This window comes from Miniopterus natalensis, chromosome 7, assembly GCF_054644295.1.
Source record: "Miniopterus natalensis isolate mMinNat1 chromosome 7, mMinNat1.hap1, whole genome shotgun sequence".
In the NCBI taxonomy this organism is placed as follows: Eukaryota; Metazoa; Chordata; class Mammalia; order Chiroptera; family Miniopteridae; genus Miniopterus; species Miniopterus natalensis.
In genome coordinates, this window is record NC_142087.1 from 35,413,496 (window position 1) to 35,433,134 (window position 19,639).

The window sequence follows — 19,639 nt, forward strand, 5'->3', positions numbered from 1 at the left end:
AACTTGTATCAGTTCCCGGCTGAACTTGGTAAGACTTTCTAGGGTTCTCTTTCGCCTTACATTTCCTGTTGAGACACCCCCTTATTCCCTTCCCTGACATGGGGACTGATTTCACACGCCCCCTGAAACCCCGGGTGCTACTTCAACAGGTCCTCTGCCAGGGCTGCTCGCGGGCCTGCAGTGTGGCCGTTCATGTTCCCTGCGACTCTCATTCCCAACTGTCATCACTGTGTGTCGGAGCCCAGGTCCAGGCTCAGTACAGGGAACACAAGCCTGTGAGAGAAAAAGCACACTGCTCAGACCTGAGAAGAGCCACAGCCCATCACACCCACAGAATCAGCATGTGTGACATTTCTGTTTCCTGCTCCCAAAAATGCATGTTTCTATGTGACGCATGAGACACCTGGAAAGTCCAGATGATGGGAAGTCACTGGGAGTTTGTTCTAAAAATGTATAGACAGACCTTTGGTTATGCATTTAATGTCCTGGTTTTCTCTCATTACTCTAGGGAGAGTTATATACATGGTCCGTGCGTTGTGTATGATTCACAGTAAAAGTAATATGACAACATTTTATCTGATACAGCTTTCAGCTTAGCTGCACCTGTCCACCTATTTCAAACCCCCGTTTCCAGCTGAAAGCCATCTGGCTGGAATAGAGTCTCAAGACCCTCCCAGCTCTTGGTCAATGACCGTGCGGTGCCCAGGCGTTGGTGTGCCACCCGAGGCTGTGTGAACGCTGCCTTTCGACATGCACGGCAGCCTCAGCCATGCGATTCCTAAGCCCCGTCACTCACGTGCCTCCAGGTCTCAGCTCTGAGCCTCAGCATCGCTTAGCTGCCACTTGTTTTAGCAAAGCCAGACGACAGAGACGTTTTGGTTGTGGAAATCATGACATGTACCACCGTACCCATGTTAAGCGCACACCCCACTGGCACGAGTGTGTTCACACTGTCGTGCAGCTGACACCACCCTCCAGAACTTACCACCTTGTAAGTCTAACACACTGTCCCCTCAAAACCAAGCTCCCGGCCTCGGCCCCCACCGTCCACTTCCTGTGCCACTCCAACCACTCCGGGGGCCACATGCAGGTGGAGTCGGACAGCACTTACTGTTTCGTGATGGTCTTGCTTTACTCAGCGTAGGTCCTCGGGGTCCATACACGTCACCTGGTGGATGCCGCAGGTTTGCCCATCCATTCGTCCACGATGGACGCTTAGGTTGCCTCCACGGTCAGGTGCTGTGAATGGTGGTGCTGTGAACATGGAGGCAGATATCCTGTGAGGAGACATTTTTAAGAGATGAAGTGTGATGTGTTGAAGCTCACCAGGTAAACTGTCTCCTAGGTATGGATGCTAACAGGCGATAAGCTCGAGACAGCCACCTGCATCGCCAAGAGCTCACACTTGGTGTCGAGAACACAGGACATTCACGTCTTCAGACCCGTAAGTCTATGTCGAAATCTTGAATTTTAAATGTTGCACCTCACAATTAAAATCTAGTGGTTCTGTGAGAATGTATATGCCGTTACTAATTGTTGAATATCAGATTTAAAAGACAAACACTGTAATTTTCTTACTCAATTCATAAAAACAATAAAAATAGATTTCTACTAGTTGCATCAACTGTGATCAAAAGCTGCTTTTTGATAGAAACAGGTTCTGTCTAAATTTAAAAGTACTTTTCTATTGTTGCATTAGAATTATTTATACAGCTAAGTATCTGCTTTAAAGTAGACATCCTGCAGTCATCTCTGCTCAGTCTGTGAAGGTGCACATCGCTACCAATTGCATCGTCGAAGTGACTCACAGCACACATGGTGCAGAGCTGCCCCTGTGGGACCAGCTCTGATGCAGAGTTGGATGTGTCTAATCTGCCCCCCTTCCCAGAGTAAACGCTCTTCCTTAATTAGCTCAAAGAAAATTAATAGAAATTATCTAAATTTATGTGTTTACTGTATGTATTAGTTATTTTTAATTTAATTCAAACAAAAGATAAAAGTTTCTTGGGGCGTGATTGATGTCGGGTGAACAGACAGTGTGTGTCTGAGTCTGCTCTAAATGCAGCGCTCGCACCTACAGAAATAGTTATTTCAATATAATTTACATGTAAATGCAGTTTATTTAGAAGCATCGGCATCGCAAATTAGGCCCTGCAGACGACTATTTGCAATTAAATTATTAATGGTTCTGATAAAACTTCAGATCAATTTTTGTTGACTTTTCAGTGTTATAGCCCCACAAATTAAAATCTCCACCATAAAACCTACCTACTTAAAGATGAGTCTGGGATTAATTTGGACCGCACGAAACTTTTAATTTACTTCAGTCCTGTAATATATCATTTCTTTTATGCGCCATAAAATCTGCACAGAAAGAATATCAAAAACCAGTGTGTTGGTTTCTGAAGTGTTTTCATTCTAAAATTAACGGCATTTCAACATTATGACTTGATTTTACTCCGTTAAATCCTTTCCTTCTCCATGTACTTGGCGTGAACTAATGGGACAGGTTGGAAGCTGTGGCACAGACAGGAGCGACTTTACTAAATTGAAAGCATGGGCCTCGGGCTATCCTGAAAACCTTGACCTCGGGTCACCCATGTGCTGAGCAGCTGGCTCCCTGGGCTGCTCTGGCTGCACTGGATGGAGTCCCCGGATGGACGGACGCACCACAGACTTAATAGTGGTTATCCTGGCGTCCTGTGGGCCTGTCCTGACAGGTGAGGCAGTTCGCGCTCCTGGTGGCCATTCCCTTCTTCTGGATAAGCCAGCTTCTTCCATCCACTGTGTTGTGGTAACTGCGGGGCTTGGGTTGCACTTACCACGGGCCAGGAAGCGTCAGGGTTAGACAAGGAGGGGCGTGTGCCCAGCGCCGCAGGAGAAACTGGGCAGGGCCGTTTCTCACAGGACTCCGTGTGGAGCGCTTTTGGGTTCTAGGTAACGTGCCTAAGGATGTCGCTGTGGCTCCTAATAAGGGCTTGTGTGTCGGTGCTTCTAGCCTGCACACGCTGTAACCTGGGCTTCCTCCCCTTCCTGCAGGTGGCCAGTCGAGGGGAGGCCCATCTGGAGCTGAACGCCTTCCGAAGGAAGCATGACTGTGCGCTGGTCATATCCGGGGACTCCCTGGAGGTGAGCCTGGGCCCTAGCCCTGCTGTCTGCCTGTGGCCACCTGTCCCTCTGGCCCAGCACGTATCTGCTTATCCAGCTTGCGGACCAGGGGCTCCTGAGTGGAACATGGCCCGGGCATCTCTGGCGCCCCTGACTTAGTAGCTCCCGGCGTCGCCTTGACGCATGCGCCTGGTGAACGGTTAGCGCCTGCACAGGGGCCCGGCGGGTCTGCGCCCCCCCCCCGCTGGGAAAAGGGCCCTGCACGCCCCGGGCGGCACCGCGGCGGGGCAGTGACCCCGTCTGTGTTGCAGGTGTGTCTGCGGTACTACGAGCATGAGCTCGTGGAGCTGGCCTGCCAGTGCCCGGCCGTGGTGTGCTGCCGCTGCTCGCCCACGCAGAAGGCCCGCATCGTGAAGCTGCTGCAGCAGCACACGCGCAAGCGCACCTGCGCCATAGGTGAGCACCGCCCACGCCCCGCCCCGCCCCCCCCCCCCCGTGCGGGCACCTGCGCCATAGGTGAGCACCGCCCACGCCCCGCCCCGTGCGGGCACCTGCGCCATAGGTGAGCACCGCCCACGCCCCGCCCCCGTGTGGGCACCTGCGCCATAGGTGAGCACCGCCCACGCCCCGCCCCCGTGTGGGCACCTGCGCCATAGGTGAGCACCGCCCACGCCCCGCCCCCCCCCCCCCCCCCCCGTGCGGGCACCTGCGCCATAGGTGAGCACCGCCCCCGCCCCGCCCCGTGCGGGCACCTGCGCCATAGGTGAGCACCGCCCACGCCCCGCCCCCGTGCGGGCACCTGCGCCATAGGTGAGCACCGCCCATGCCCCCCCCTGTGCGGGCACCTGCGCCATAGGTGAGCACCGCCCCCGCCCCGCCCCGTGCGGGCACCTGCGCCATAGGTGAGCACCGCCCACGCCCCGCCCCGTGCGGGCACCTGCGCCGCAGGTGCGCTCTCTGTGCAGCACCCCAGGCCACGCCCCCACAGGCCTCGTAGTGTAATTTAAGGGAAGCTGGTACCTTAAAGTTTACAGGCAAAATTCTGTTCAACCTCCAAAACCAGGCTGATTTCCTGTCTATTACGCGACGTTCTAACAACTTCTGCTGCTGAAAGAGAAAACAGGGCCATGTGTCGGTTTTCCATTTTATCACAATCATTTGTGCTTCTCAGGTGATGGAGGAAACGACGTGAGCATGATCCAGGCCGCCGACTGTGGGATCGGGATCGAGGGCAAGGTACGTGGGTCCTGTCAGGTGTCCCTCAAGCTCACATGCAGTCAGCACAGGCTCTGGGCAGCTCTGTGCCAGGCTCCTAGTCGCACACGTGGGAAGGGGTGACTCGACCACTCTGTGATCACCTTGACGAAATGCAGGTAGAAAGCAAAGCAGTCAGTGCCGGAAACCCCCAGTGTCCCCACTGTGGCCTCTTCCTGCAGATGTCACCACGTCCCTCAGCAAACCTTCTTGCCACCCATGGGACCTGCTGCTTCTCTCTCGTATTTGGCACATGGTCATTTGTGATGTCCGTGTCTCCTGCCAACTGCACTGTGGTTTGGGGTTTGTCTTTTGTGCTCACATAATGGCCCCCCGAGAAAGACCTGACAGCTGTGTTGGCAGAGCAGTTGAGGGGCTCCCTCCCTTATGCTCAGTGGCTTTGGCAGGCAGGTGGTGTTTACATAGAACTGAGACTTAGACCATGGTCCTGAGGTTCCTGAGATCTCCGGCCAGGCCCCTGGGCAGTGCTGCCATGTTCCGCCTCTGTTAAATTTCTATGATACCGACAGGTGTCCTGGCAAGCGCCCCTTTGCAGTCATCAGCTCCCAGTGGTGGGTGCTGCCTGCCTCTCCCGGAAGGTGCCCCTGCAGCCCTTCCCCCTGCCCTGGAGGCAGATGTCTCAGCCTTCTCTCCATGGTGGCTGGGCTCTGCACGTGTGCCCCTGGGGCGCAAACCTACCATGTGGTTTGCAAGGCGCTTGTGCATTGCAGGAGGGGAAGGCAGCCTCGCTGGCGGCGGACTTCTCCATCACACAGTTCAAGCATATCGGCCGGCTGCTCATGGTGCATGGGCGGAGCAGCTACAAGAGGTCGGCGGCCCTGGGCCAGTTCGTCATGCACAGGGGCCTCGTCATCTCCACCATGCAGGTTCGCAGGCAGGTGGGGGGTGGGAGGTTGCTGCGGGCTCCACAGAGAGGCAAGGCCTGTCGGGAGGCCTGCAACTAACCACTGTCCTGTCCTCTCCCCAAGGCTGTGTTCTCCTCCGTCTGCTACTTCGCGTCAGTCCCACTGTATCAGGGCTTCCTCATGGTGGGGTAAGTGGCAGGCAGGAGGCTGGTGTGGAGAAGCCCACACAGCAGGTGTCTTGAGGGCCGTGCCCAGGGTTCACAGGGTGGTGTTGGCTCCCCTGTGAGAATGTGGGGAGGACCCCGTCTGCTGTCCCTCTTGCGATTCTGCTGTTAAATTAGAATTTCTGTTTATGGCAAAGCCATAATATGTGTCAGGAACTGTGTCAGATCCAAGATGTTTGAAAGCATCCTATAGCTTCATGCGGAGGGAGCACAATGGCCCGTCACCATCCCAGGACCAAGGGGCCCTCCTGCAGCCTCTCCCCTTTCAGCTCTCTCCCGACACTCTCCTCCTGCAGCACCTCAGAGCCCACCACTCGGGCCGGGGCTTTCCCACAGCAGCAGCAGTGAGCACAAGGGCTCCTGCACTGTCCTGAGGCCCCTCCCCTCCAGCATCCCCATGTCACAGGTGAGAACAGACCTAGAGAGCCCCGAACTTCCTCAAGGCCACAGAGCTGGTAGGAGGCACAGCTGGGACAGCTCAGACAGGTGACATGCACTGCCCTCCGGGCCGCCTCTCCCACAGCAGCCAGCATGGAGCAACACACTGCATTTCCTCAGGCTGACAGCAACACAGGTCTTGCACTCCTGTCCTTAGTGTCTCAGGAGGAGGGCAGAGGGCAGGGCCGAAACAGGACTCAAGGAAATAATGTCCAGAAACTTGCCAGATTTTGCAAAAGACAAACCTACGGATTCAAGAAGGTAAACAAACCCCAGGCAGCCTAAATCTAAAGAAATACACACTTGGTCACATCATCAAACTCATGAGAATTAAAGGCAAATACCTGCAACAGGTGACAGAAGACGCCTCCCTGGGAGGAACAGTCCCAGTGACAGGGGCGCCCCATCAGGAGACGCCTGAAGACACCTGGAGGAGACACCTTTAGAGTGAAGAAAGCTCTGAGGAACGAGGGAGATGTGTACACCCACGTGCCCAGGGGTTTATAATGACCTCCCAGCCAAGAACAGTCCAACTCAAGGTGGACCCGACTGAGCGGCATTCCTCCCAGAATACGTGGAGAGGTGCCTGGCGGTGCCTGTCAGGGAAGCAGATTTAAAACACATGAGACACCACTGCTCACCATCTGAGCGGCTGGGGAAACTGACAGCGCCTGCTGTGGTGCGAACATGGAGACTGGATCCTCCCACCGCTGGTGGGAACATGAACGGACAGCCACGTGGAGCACGGGTGGCAGGTTCCTAAAAGACCAAGGAGACTGAAATAAATGAAAATTTATTTTTACAAAAAAAGTCTGTGTAGTAAATGTCTATGGCAGCTCTAGTTGTACTAACCAGAAACTGGGAATGACCCGGATGTACTTCAGTGAACGGCGGGGCCACAGAGACTGGTACATTCACAGCCACGGACACTCAAGAGGGGAGAAGTGTTAGTACAACACCTGACGCCTCACCAGGGAATCAGGCAGAGTGACAGTGCCCCCAAGGCAGCCAGCAACCTTGAAGTGAACAGATCAGGGCCCGGGGCTGAAGAGAAATGGTGGCAGGGGGGCCTGGGTGAGGGATGCCCCATGTCTGCACTGTGTGTCCCTGTCCCCATCCTGGCTGTGAGCTGGACTGCATTTGGGGAGATGCTACCTCTGGGGGCAGCTAGTTAAAGGGCCCAAGTTCTCTGTGTGTTATTCTCTGATCATTGCACGTGGGCCCTGCCATCTGTGTGCATGTGTGGCCTGTAGACTGTGGTGCTGTGTGTGTGTGGCTTGTGGACCGTGGTGCTGTGTGTGGGCCTTAGAGACTGTGGTGCTGTGTGTGGCTTGTGGACCGTAGTGCTGTGTGTGTGTGTGTGTGTAGCTTGTGGACCATGGTGCTGGGTGGTGGGATGGGCATTGAGTTTTAGTGCTACCTTGTGTTTGTTCTGCTTAGTTTTGCACCGTTAGCCTCTGGCAGAGGTGTGTTCCTAGTCGTGCAGGATGTTGCTCACGCTGACCCGACTCTCCTCTGGCTCTCAGGTATGCGACCATCTACACCATGTTCCCCGTGTTCTCGCTGGTGCTGGACCAGGATGTGAAACCGGACATGGCCATGCTGTACCCCGAGCTCTACAAGGACCTCACCAAGGTAGGCTGAGGCCAGGCCATCTCCCTCCTCACACTCCAGTGTTTTACAGGAACGCTCACCATGAGGAAAGGCGCCATTCTTGAGGCAGTTTCCCCACAGGTCCTGTCCTTCCAGACATTTCCATTTCTTCTGGTTAGTTTTGGTCTTTTTCTTTTAAGTTAAACTTCAAAAGGGGGAACATAACCAGCAAAACCCAGTAATCTCTCAGACGCTGGTGATGATACTCTGATGTCACAGTGGAGTTCTAACTCTGAGGACACGCTCACCCCCGCTGCTGGAAGGAGCTCCTTTCTCAGAGCCCTGGCTCCTCCTGGCAACCGCTCACACCTGTCTGTCGGGCACGGCAGGCGCCCCAGCAGTCAGGGTCCCAGGAGCCCTCTGCACCAACCTGTCCCCAGTGGGGCTGCAAGAGCACGTCTGTGTGAGCGACATGTGTTTCTGTCCCCAAGACCCGTGTGCCATGGTTGCGATGATGCTGCCGAGAAAAAGGCCACCCCTGAAACTATGCAGAAGAGTCACTCATTTACCTAAAACTGCTGTAAGGTTAAAATATTCCTGCAGCATCAGATTTTCTATGAAAGCATCTTATATAGCACAGAAAACAGCTGCGTGGGTGGGAGACCCCCAGCTCTCCAAACACAAGTCGTGGTGACTTTGGAATCTTCCAGAAGGCTTGCTTTTCCTGAACCAACCCTGAAGACAAAGTCCACTGACCCCCGAATAAATTTGGGTTTGTGGTTGCTAACCTGAAATCCTCCGCTCAGGTTTCTCAGGCAACAGCAGCCTTAGGGGCAACTGCCAAACCAGCTGCCCGCAGCCCCAAGTCACTGCAGCCAGTGACTGAGCTGACTTCGTGGAGTCACTGAAGATCTGGTGCACACAGTGCCCATGTGACAGAAATAGAGCTGGCTCACCAGCATAGTGTAAAATAACATACAATGGCAAGCGTTCAGCCAGGATGATACTGTCGTCGTAAACATCACAAGGAGAAGGAAAGGTTCTGAATTAATCTCCAAGTGCCGCTCAGTGACATAGGACAGGATCAGGGATTCAGAACCCACAGAAGCTGTTGTGAATAACCGTGATTTTAGTAGACGGTTTCCCTGTTTCCAAGCCTGCAGGGACACTTAATGCTGCTCACAGATACTTGGGGGAAGTGAGCTTTCATGTGGAATATAAAATGAGGTAAGCCACCCAGGAAATGTGGGCAGCCGCGGCTCAGCTGAGTTGAGGTCACTGCAGATCAGCCCAGGCCAGCTGCCCAGCAATCAGCGTGGGGCTCTCAGCAGCTCCATCAGCATCTGGCAGTCACTGGAGGCAAGGCAGCAGGCATGTTGGTCTGCTCTGTTTAGGGTTTAGGTGGTGCCACCAGCTTCTCTTGATGGATATTGGAGACTCTAGTGACAGGAGTGTGTTCAAGGGCCACCAGCCCTCAGCTGAGCAGCTGACTCCTCTCATCTGTATAGTTTGTGCCACTGGCTGATACATTTAAATATGCAGGACTTCGGGGAGCCACGTTCACATGTGGGGGTGTCAGGGAACCATGTTCAAGTCTGACTAAGTTGTGTCTTGTTAAAGGTACTAGCTCACCATTTCTGTGATGCTGACCAAGGATATTTTAGTTCCCAAAGTCAGAGCACTCAGCTTCCTTGACAACAGTTTAGTCATTTTCCTCCAGGCTCCTTTCCTGTAAGATCCAGAGTCTGTACTTTTTGTCTTTATAGTACGTGTGTCTTTGTTTGTTTTGGTTTTTGTAATCCTTACCGTAGGATAATTTTTCCATTGGTTTTCAGAGAGAGAGGAAGGGAGGGGGGAGAGGGGCACATTGATTGGTTGCCTCCTGCACGTGCCCTGACCGGGCCGGGGGTGAGCCTGCATCTGAGGCTGCAGGCCAGTGCTCTACCCACTGACGGAGCAGGCCAGGGCTAGTAGGTGTGCCTTTAAAAGTCTAGTACATGTCACACCCTTGGGAAACAGTAGCAGTAAAGTGCTCAGCACTGGACTTAGTGAAAACTTTTCCTGTTGGGCTGGAGGGACGTTTTGAAGCTCTGGATGCTCAGCCAAGTTGGTCTGAATGTGGTGCTGGCGTCGCTGGCGGTAACTGGGCAGCACATGTCCAACAGTCTGTCTGTGTAGCAGGTGCAGTGAGAGTGCTCTGCGGGGGTGGTGAAGGCCTGTGAGACGAGGCTTCTGGTCCCTCAGCCCACAGGCAGCCAGGAAGGGCCAGGGGAGCGGTGGCGGCCCAGGCAGGATGGAGAGCAGGCGCCTGTGCAGTGGGCTCTGAGCAGAAGCCCGGTCCCAGTGACTGTACGCCGCCGAGCACACTGAGTGCACGCCCCTCCTGGGCAGAGGGAGGAAGGCACTGTGCTTTGAAACAAAATGTGTAAAGAGTCTGTGCTCTGGGGCGAGCGGCCCAGGCATCGCCAGTCTGACTCACCGTCTGACGAGATGCCCACAGCTGTGTACACACTGCTCTGCCTCCAGGACCTCGCTCGGGACGCAGGGTCTGCTCAATGGGTAGTTGGGTGTTTGGGGAGTGAGTTGATCAATTAAACAGGGAGGTGGCTGCTCCGTCCCTTCCCAACACCACGGAGTCTCCATTCCTACAGAAAGCCATGTGACCTGACCGCAGTATTTTGGTGTCCTCTGAGGGCCTCCTCTGCTGGGTCTTAAAAATGGTGCTCTGGATCTGCATCGCGCGTGGGGCTCCAGGGCTGTGCTGGGATGGGCACTGGGCTTGCTGCTCTCCTGCCAGCAGGTGGCCCTGCTGTCCCCAGGGCCTGGGGCCAGGGCTCTGAGATAGGTCAGGGCCGAGTGGGCTGCCTCAGGAGAGTCAGTGTGGGGCAGAGCTGGCCCTTGTGCTCCTGAAATATCCCAGACTTTAGCTGTGAATTCAGTTCCCAGCTCATGGTTTTACATTCATGATAAACTGCTAACTACAGAGACATCTGGGTGTGGTGCTGTCACGATATCAAGTCGGTGACATCTGACTGTCCTTCGTAAAGCCTTTGAACCACCAGGCATTGAACAGTGGGGGCTCCTTCACCATCTTTATTTTCTGTTGAACATCCTCAACATGGTTTAACTTTCAAAATGTATATTTGTTTCCTTATATAATTTTTAAATAATAGTGATAAGGCAGGGAAAGGACATTAAAGACATAGAAATTAGAAGGAAGAAGTAAAAACTTCTGTGCTGGTGCCATAGTTGTCTGTGTAGAAAATCCCAAGTAATGCACACAAAACCTTTCGGACAAGTAGGTTCAGGAAGGTCAGGACCCGAGGAAAAGGTATCTAACCACTTCTAAATCTGTGACTAGCAGTGAGGTCTGAAAAAAAATATAACACTACTTATAATAGCACAAAATGTGAAACACTCTGATGTAACTTACAAAACGTGTAGGATTTATATGCTGAAACTAGACCACTGAGGAAGAAATTTTACGAAGGTGTAAGTGAATGTTCACAGGTTGGAAGAGTCAATGTTAAAGGACCTTGACCAGCAGATTCTAAAATTCACTTGGACGTTCAAGGGACTAGAACCCCAAACAGTCCTGAAGACAAAAAACGAGGTGGGATGACTTTCTGTAAAACAGGAAGCTGTGAACAGTCCTGTGGATCAGTGGCCTGGAATTGAGAGCCCAGAAATACAACCAAATGCATCCGCCTGTCTGACAAACATGAGAGGAACAGTAGAGGAAGGATTATCTTGTCCACAGTGGATGTTCCCACAACTGGTCACCCACAGGCAGGAGTGGAGCCTCCACCCACGCCCACGCCTTCCACGGAGATTTCCTCAGGATGGGTCATGACCTGCTGTAAAAAGTGAGACCAGACCTTCCAGAGAAAATGGCACAACCCCAGCTCAGGCAGAACTTTTAGACAGAGGGCCAGAAGCAGGATCCCAAGAGGCAGAAATGAATCGACTTTATCGTCATTAACACTCTGTTCTGTGAATGGTCCCATTCAGGAAGCAAAAAGACAAGCCATGGACTGTAGGTGTCTGCAGGCCGCACCCTGATGGAGGACTCGCACCAGGAAACAGAGAATCTCAAAGAGAAAGCAACCCGGTCTCCTGTGCACTTAGAAACTGGCAGTCGGAGCTGGAGAAGGGACAGTGAGGGCCCGCTGTGCCCATGAGGCTCGGGCAGAAGGAAACAGGATGCGCACACCTATGGGTGTGCGGGAGCCGAGGGCCCACCACCAGCCGGGAGCGCGCCCTCACCCAAGTCCAGGAAGTGGAGGTGCTCAAACCACCAGTGGGCAGTGATGGCAGGAACCACCCGAGAGCTCCAGCGACCAGCACTAGAGCTGCCTGTGCCCTGCGGGCGTTCCCAGTGGGAACTTGAAGAAACCGAACCATTGAGACGGAACAGAAGCCACAGTGCGTGACACTTAGGAGCGTCATCCTGCCCGCCTGCGACCCCCCCGTGCCTCACCCTCACACCAGCTGGCACCCATTTCAGCCCTTGCTTCTCCGGGCGCTGTCGCAGTCTGGGAAGTCAGAGCCACTGGTTCCTGGGGTTCCTTCCCTGCCTCGTGCACCTCAGAAGGTACTTTGGCCCTGGCCAGTGTTGCTCAGTGGTTAGAGCATTGGCCTGCGGACTGAAGGATCCCAGGTTCGATTCTGGCCAAGGGCACGTACCTCGGTTGCAGGCTTCATCCCAGGCCCATATTGGGGCATGTGCGGGAGGCAGCCAATCAGTGTCTGTGTGTCTCCTGCTTTCTCTGAGAAGCAGTGGAAAAAATATCCTTGGGTGAGGATTACAAAAAAGGAAGGTGCTTTGGGGCGGTTCTGAAGGCACATCCCCAGCTTAGCCACCTGTTCACCACAAGTGCATGGAGTGGGGGCTGTGATGCACAGCAGGATGGGGGCCCTGGGTCCTAGAGGGGTTACCCGGCCCAGTTAACTCAGTGGGTGACCCCCTCTCCCTCCCCAGGGCCGGTCCTTGTCCTTCAAGACCTTCCTCGTCTGGGTGCTGGTCAGCATTTACCAAGGTAAGCGCCCCGCTGCTCCCGCACACACACGGGGCTGTCTCCTCCCAGATACACTCCAGCAATCACATTCCCACTGCTCCTGTGAATCGTCCCTCCCACCACAGATCTTCCTGACTCCACACTGCTCAGCGGCCTGGGCGTTGTTTAACCATGAATGTCCCCTAAAAACCTACCTGTTTCTAATTAAGTGTAAATCCAGAAACGTGTTAACCAGCTCTTAACACCACCATGGCTCTTTCAGGGAGAGACGGCGGGACATGGGGGATCTGAGTCCTGTTGGCACAGGTTGCTGGCTGCCTGTTAGTTGCAGACAGACAAGGTGGTTGAAAGTGACATTACCAGCAGAGCAGACAGTGCGTCCACCCGCAGACCCGCCCCCCTAACTGGAGTGGAGCATGGCTTCTCCGGATGCTTCATAACCCAGCGTTTAAATTAGTCGTTAATCAGCGGGAGGTTGGGACACGTAACCCCGCGTCTCCAAGTGCTGTGAACATCAGCCAGCTCTTCCCGACCCTTCCTCCAGCTCCTTACACAGTAACAGGATGTGCAGTCCAAACAGTCTCCCGTAAAAGCCCACCCGTCCCCTGCTGTCTTCCAGGCGGCATCCTCATGTATGGGGCGCTGGTGCTCTTTGAGTCTGAGTTTGTCCATGTCGTGGCCATCTCGTTCACGGCCCTCATCCTCACCGAGTTGCTGATGGTGGCTCTGACGGTCCGGACGTGGCACTGGCTGATGGTCGTGGCCGAGTTCCTCAGCCTCGGCTGCTACGTGGCCTCGCTCGCTTTTCTCAATGAATATTTTGGTAAGTTGCCTTGGGAGTGTTCTTGGATAATTGCCTGTTACCGATTTTTAAACATTTTTTATTATTCACACATTGTCTTAAATTGCAGATCCCAGTAAAACCCACAGCAGAAAGCTTCAAACACAAGCCTGTTTGGGAGGGAGGGGGGGTGTTCCAGGTGTGAAGTCTGCTTACCTCCGTAGACAGTTGACCCCTCCTGTCAACATCTCTGCCTTTTAGTCATTGGTGGTTGGTCCCCTGGGAAACACTTTCAGGGTTTTTTACAGTGTTAAATACAGCCTGTGGCCCAGCCGTCCTCTGGCTTGGACCCCTCCACACAGGCCGCCCGTGTTTTCCCTGCACTCCTGTGTCTCAGAGTCGTGCCTCCTGCCAAGGAGGCCTCGCCCCACCTCTGACAAGTCTGCGGGTTTCTGCCACTTGGAGAAGTGAAGGCTGTAAACTCCGGTAGGAAAGTCCCATAGCCCAAGGGGCAGGAAGGACAGGCGGGCAGTGACAGCCCTGCCTGCTGCAGTCCATTTGGCCGTCCCTGGAGAGGGAGGAGAAGCTGGGCCTGGGTCCTCGGGGCAGGGCTCCCTGTCCCTCCTGCTGCCCAGTGCTCCCTCCAGGACCAGCACACAGGTGCCTGAGTGGCCGCCCGCTGACCGGCCTTGGGTGGCTCTGGTCATACTCTGATACTGTGCTTTCATGATTCCTCTTATGAGAATTTATCCCTGGTGCCAGGTAGCGCATTTTTTTTTTGTTTTTTTTAAATGTTGTCTATTGATTTGAGAGAGAGGAAGGGGGGGAGAGAAACGTGAGTGATGAGAGTCATTGATGGGCTGCCTCCTGCGCGCCCCCTGCCGGGGGTGGAGCCGTAACCCCGCCCGCGCCCGCCGGGAATCGAACCCGGTCTCCCGGGTCTGGGCCGGTGCCCCCGCGGAGCCGCGCCGGTGGTGAAGCGGGTTTTACTGAGACCACGCGGGGCCTCCAGGGGCGCGAGGTGCGGGGGCTGCGCCCCGCGTGCCCGCCCCGCGCTCACGCCCGTCTCCCCGCAGACCTCGCCTTCATCACCACGGCGACCTTCATGTGGAAGGTGTCGGCCATCACCGTGGTCAGCTGCCTCCCGCTCTACGTCCTCAAGTACTTGAAGCGCAAGCTGTCCCCGCCCAGCTACTCCAAGCTGACCTCCTAGCGCCCCGCCGCCCCTGGGCCGCCCGGTTTCCCTGGAGAAGCCCGGCCCTCCCGGCGCTGGACTCCCGCGGCCGCGCCGCACGGAGCCTGTTTACCTGCAGTCCCCCGGCGCCCGGGGCGGCGTCGCCGCGGACACTCCTGCTTAACTCAATAAACCAGATGCTGAAGCCGCGGGTGTCCTGCGGCTCCGGACCGTGCGCCCGCGGGGTGCCCCGCGTCCCCCTCCGGCCCGCGCCGGTGCTCAGCCCAGCGGGGGAACTGAGGGCGTTTCTGCGCCGCGTCCTGGGGCGGGCAGGGGGTCCCCAGGGCACCGCTTCTGAGGTTCTCACGCGGGACGTCGCGCGAGCGCAGAGCTGCGGCCCCGGAGCTCGCCGGCCCTGGCCCCGGCCGCTCGGGCTGCAGGACGGCCTGTGTCCCCCCGACGGCCTGTGTGTCCCCCCCCCCGACGGCCATCCCCCCCCCGCAGGACGGCCTGTCCCCCGCGGCCCGCCTCCCGCCCCAGGAAGCGCAGGGGCGACGGGACCACCGCTCACCACGGCTCCTGGGAGCCTGGGTCTGGGCTAGTGGGTCCGGCTCCCGGCTCCCCTCAGCCGGGGCTGCAGCGCCCGCTCCAGGCCCCCTGGGTCCGGTTACGCCTCTTACGTCCTGTCCCCAGGCCGCGGGCGGTGTGAGCTCAGCGCGGGTCTGCCCCGCGGGGCAGGTCCCCGGCGCCCTCGGCCACCACCCAGGCTCCCCGCCCACAGCGCCGGTGGCGCCGGAGGCTGGCTGCCCCCCCGCACCCGGCACCGGCCTCGGCCCCGGGCTTGCGGGAGCCCTCGGGGAGCTGTTCCCGCGCTGCCCACAAGGTGTCGCTGTTCGCCGGGTCAGCCCGGCGGCTGCGGTGGGCTTGTGGCGGGCTCGCCCCTGAATCAGTGTCCCCAGAGGTCCCTCCAAGTCCGGACCGTACGGGCCCCCAGCCCTCCAGCCCCACACAGCGGGCAGGCGGGTGGCAGCACCTGAACCTGGGCTTCATGGGGTCCTGGGCAGCCTGTGGACAGGGCGTGGGTGGCCGCTCGTTTAAATAAACCCCCCCTGTGAGCAACAGGACTCAGGACTCTGGGCTAGAGGCTTTGTGGGAAGGGACACGCGGAGCCTGGGCTCCTGAGCAGATGGGTTCCCGTTGGTGTCAGGAAACCAAGAGTTTGCCTGGAACATGGTTTCAGCGGTTTAACCGTGTCCCTGGGTCTTCACGTCCGCTGAGCTCCTCGGGAGGAGGGGCCCTCCTGCCGCCCACACACCGTGTCCACCGTGTCCCTGAGCAGGCTCCCGGCTCCCAGGTCTGAGGGTGACGACTGTCCTGGGGAGGGAGCCAGGTGAGATGGAGGCAGGTGTGGGGCAGGGGTCGGGGCAGGTAACAGGCTCCTCCGAGCAGGTGAGGAAAGCTGGAAGTAAGAGGAACCGGACAGCTTGTGCCCAGACCCCGAGGTGGGGCCCAGAGCCGGGGGCCAGGGGCCAGCAGGTGGGGCTGGCTCACAGCCGTTGCCGCCCCTGCACCCTGAGGTCACGAGGGCCCACCCAGGAGGAAACAGTCTGCGGACAGCCCTCCGGAGGTGCGGAGAGCAGAGGGCGTGCGCGGGAGGGTCTGGCAGGTGTTCACAGAGGTGGTGGGTGCTCAGGGGTGAGGCCAGGTGAGCCAGCGCTGGAGACCGATGGGGGGCAGCTGCTGAGGGCTCTGTCCTGGACCTACCAGGGTCAGCACATCAGCGTGTTCAGATCACCGGGTTTGGCTGCGGTTTGGTTTTTGGAGCAACTGTGATGAGAGTGGAGGGACGATGGTGTGAGTTAGGGGGCCATACTAGTGTGAGGAGGGGGGACAGGGAAGTGACCCCAAGTGCCTGGCCCCTTTGGACTGAGTGGGCTGGACAGATAGAGGGACAGGCCGGTGGGTGTGGGAGGGGGATGGGCTGGCCTTGTCCATTCAGGGTGGTGGTCACCTGACTCCTCAGGAAACACTTGGCAGTGAGGTGGGGGGCGTAGAGGCTCGGGTGTTAGGGGTGATTTTCCCTGGAGCCCAGCGCTCAGAATGTTACCCAAATCTGAGGAGCAAAGGCATCTGGAGCTCAGCCACGTCCCAGACCATGGTGAGGAACGGATGGGGGTGGGTCAAGGGACAGGGGAGTGGGGGACAGCATTGGGGGATGAGGGAGTTTAGGGGGACGTGGGGACAGGCCTGGAGCACCATCAATCCCGGTTCCTTGGTCTCAGGTGGAAAGGGTCCTTTAGCAACTCCAGCTGGTCCCCACAGTCAAGGTCACTGGGGTCAGAGAGTCAACAGAGGCCCCTCGATTTCTCAGCAGAGTTTGGGGTCCCTGTGTCCCTGAACAACCTGGACCTTGTCCACCGTGAGTGGACTTTCCTGTCTGCCCCCCCCCCAGCCTGATGTCCTGAAATGACTGTGGACTTTGGGGGAAGCTGCACAGACAGCACAGAGCTCCTCGGCCAAGGCCCTTGTCCCGTGGCCCTAGGAAGACACTTGATGTCCCCACAAGGTGGGCCAGAGACTCCCGATTCCCATGAAGCCATTTCTGCCCCAGGACCCCGGGGAACCTGGCCTTCAGGTCTCCCAGTGTCCTCTCGTGTCCCTCTGTCCTGGTGTAGGGAGCATGTGGGTGATGCTGGGACGAGCTCGGCGTCTGTCCTGAGAACTGAGCACCCTGTTGGGCGGGTGACCCCTCAGTCACTGTGGCTGAAGTAACAGGAAACCCTGGGCGCCCGCTGGGTGTAATTCCAGAAGATTCCAGCAGGTGGCACTAGGAGCTAAGAAATGCCCCCTGGTGGCCTCAGGGCCCAGGCCGGGTTCCTCCCCCAGGTGTTCAGAGCTGGGTCCCTCCCTGAGCCCGGTGAGGACTGGAGGTCACAGCACATGGTCAGTCAGTCCCTCAGAAGCAGCGATGGCCCTGCCTGGGCCCCGTGACAGGACAGTGAGGCCCAGGACCCGGCAGCCCCACCTCCCGCTGTCTCCCAGGGGACTGAAAGCAGGGTCTGAGGACACTGCACCCCGTGATCAAGTCAGCATCATTCACAGCAGGCAAAGGTGGAAACTACCCAAATACCCATCCTTCAGTGGACGAGTGGATAGGAAAACGTGTTATGGACACACAGTGGGGGTCATGCAGCCCACGAGGAAGGACATTCTGATGGCAGCTCCCAGGCGGATGGACCTGGAGGAGGTTAGGCTCAGTGAAACCAGCCGCTCAGCATGGCAGCTGCCGCAGTTCCCCGTGTGTGAGGCCCTGGAGCTGCCAGATTCACAGAGGGCAGGGGCTGGGGCAGAGGACAGAGTTCAGTTTGGGAAGATGAAAGACGTGTGGCTGGACCGTGGTGATGGCTGTGCAACAGTGTGAATGTGCCTAAAGCCACTGAGCTGTGTGCTTAAAAGTGGCTAAGATGGTACATTCTTGTTATGTGTATTTTACTACAGTTTTAAAAAATACCCGTTAGGGACTCTGGCTGTCTGAGAACCAAGGCCCAGGTGGGGGTTGATGCGAACCAGCGTCCACCTCCCAGCGCAGCTGCCCACCCGCCGCCCATGGCTCCTGGGGCCACTCTGTCCAGGGCCACGGCAGCTGGTGGGTGTGGGCAACGTCGCTGAGGGCTCACGTTCATTACACTTTGGCGAGATGCCACTTCCTGTCTCTAAGTAGAAAAAAGGCTCAGTGGCTTGTAAACCACCCCCATCGCGGGACATCAAACGCTCCTGACACGGCCTCTGGATGATTTACTTGTAATGAATCAGAAGCACATGGACCAAATTCCCCTTGAAATTCACTCGGGTTTAAAACGAATGGAAAAAGTCCCTCAAAAAACTGTTTGGAGCTTTACTGAACCAAACATACTTCAAAAATAGTTTGGGAAGCCATGGAACCCAGTCCCCGGCGATTCCATCCCATCCCCCGGGTCAGAGCCTCCCCAAAACTGCGTTTCGGCTACAAATGAAAGTCGTTCAGATGGAGAAAGGGAACCAGAAGCACAGTCCCTGTCTGAGGCTGGAGCAGAACCGCCCACCTCGGGCTGCTTGGGCATTAGACAGACTTAGGTAAACCAACTGGTTTAAGAAGAAAGTTACAACGTTGCCATTAGAAACTAGTATCACTACTTTTATTATGCAAGAGGAAAACTGTGAATTCACAGGTGCAAACCCAAATCTCACCAGAAACAAAAGTAACCTTTTTCCCCCGGGGGAGGTGTTGCAGGAGCAGACGCTGCAGGCTTAGGAAGTGGCCCCTGGTGGTGGAGAGTGCTCGGGAGGCCCTTTGTCCTGCAAGTGTGAACAGGGGAAGCAGAGACCCACCCAGCAGAGGGCCTTCCTGGGAACCTGCCCTGGCCGAAGGCCGCCCAGGAAGGGTCCTCAGGGCAGGCGCTGCATCTCCAAAGCTGTGGGGCAGCTGATTGGGCCCAACCTGCCCCAACAGCTCAGCCTACTTGCACTTCCAAGAGCCTCGAGGTAAAAGTGATGAGCAGGCCGGCAGGTCGCCAGTGGACACAGCCGTGGGGCAGGTGTGTGCGACTTCAGCGCTGCCTTCCTCATTCCTCTTCACCGGGTTGTGTATTTTTCATCTGCCTCGAAAGCCCATCTCTCCCATCTTCACAGAGCAAGAAGGGACCCCTTGGCCAGGTACTTGACCTATGGCTCTTTGGGTTTTATTTTTAAGTTTAATTTAATTGATTAATTTACTTTTTTAGAGCTATGCTCTTGTATGACCCGGGATTCCTGTTGTTTTGACAGGATCCCAACTCCAACCAGACCCAGCAAGGGAAACAGTGTAGGTGGTGGTGAAGGAAAAGGCGGGGAGTCTCCTGGGTCCAGTGAAGATGCCGCCCAGGCTGCAGGAGAAAATGGTGACAGGACCATGTCACATGCCCCCCACCCCAGGCAGAACAGGCCTCAGACACTGGCCTCAGACACCATTCCAGCCAAAGAGCCACAGCTTGACCCTTTATGGAGGAACTTCTCTGCCACAGCATTGCTGAGAACAGCAGAGCAGTCATATTGGGGGGCTAGTCAGCTGGGTGTGGTCGAGGAAAGAGAGTTCTTCTGAAGCCTCTGTCGTCTGGAGTGACTGTGGGCCCCCAGGGTAGTAATGGCAGGGGGTCTGACCACCGTGG

General features: G+C 56.5%; 1 protein-coding gene across 2 annotated transcripts in view; it reads left to right on the forward strand.

Annotated features, from left to right (window-relative positions):
* ATP9B (ATPase phospholipid transporting 9B) overlaps positions 1 to 14,573 on the forward strand; it is a 118,103-nt gene extending 103,530 nt beyond the window's left edge. Inside the window, exons 20-29 of one of the 2 annotated variants that reach the window (XM_087818917.1) lie at positions 1,346 to 1,444; positions 3,040 to 3,129; positions 3,420 to 3,564; positions 4,280 to 4,344; positions 5,094 to 5,249; positions 5,352 to 5,416; positions 7,417 to 7,525; positions 12,465 to 12,522; positions 13,121 to 13,324; positions 14,359 to 14,573. In XM_087818917.1, coding sequence (XP_087675043.1) covers positions 1,346 to 1,444; positions 3,040 to 3,129; positions 3,420 to 3,564; positions 4,280 to 4,344; positions 5,094 to 5,249; positions 5,352 to 5,416; positions 7,417 to 7,525; positions 12,465 to 12,522; positions 13,121 to 13,324; positions 14,359 to 14,495 — 1,128 coding nt within the window. In that variant the 3' untranslated portion in view covers positions 14,496 to 14,573. The remainder of the gene's footprint in view (positions 1 to 1,345; positions 1,445 to 3,039; positions 3,130 to 3,419; positions 3,565 to 4,279; positions 4,345 to 5,093; positions 5,250 to 5,351; positions 5,417 to 7,416; positions 7,526 to 12,464; positions 12,523 to 13,120; positions 13,325 to 14,358) is intronic. The other variant, XM_087818918.1, reaches the window with a different exon arrangement.
* Positions 14,574 to 19,639: the final 5,066 nt, after the last annotated feature.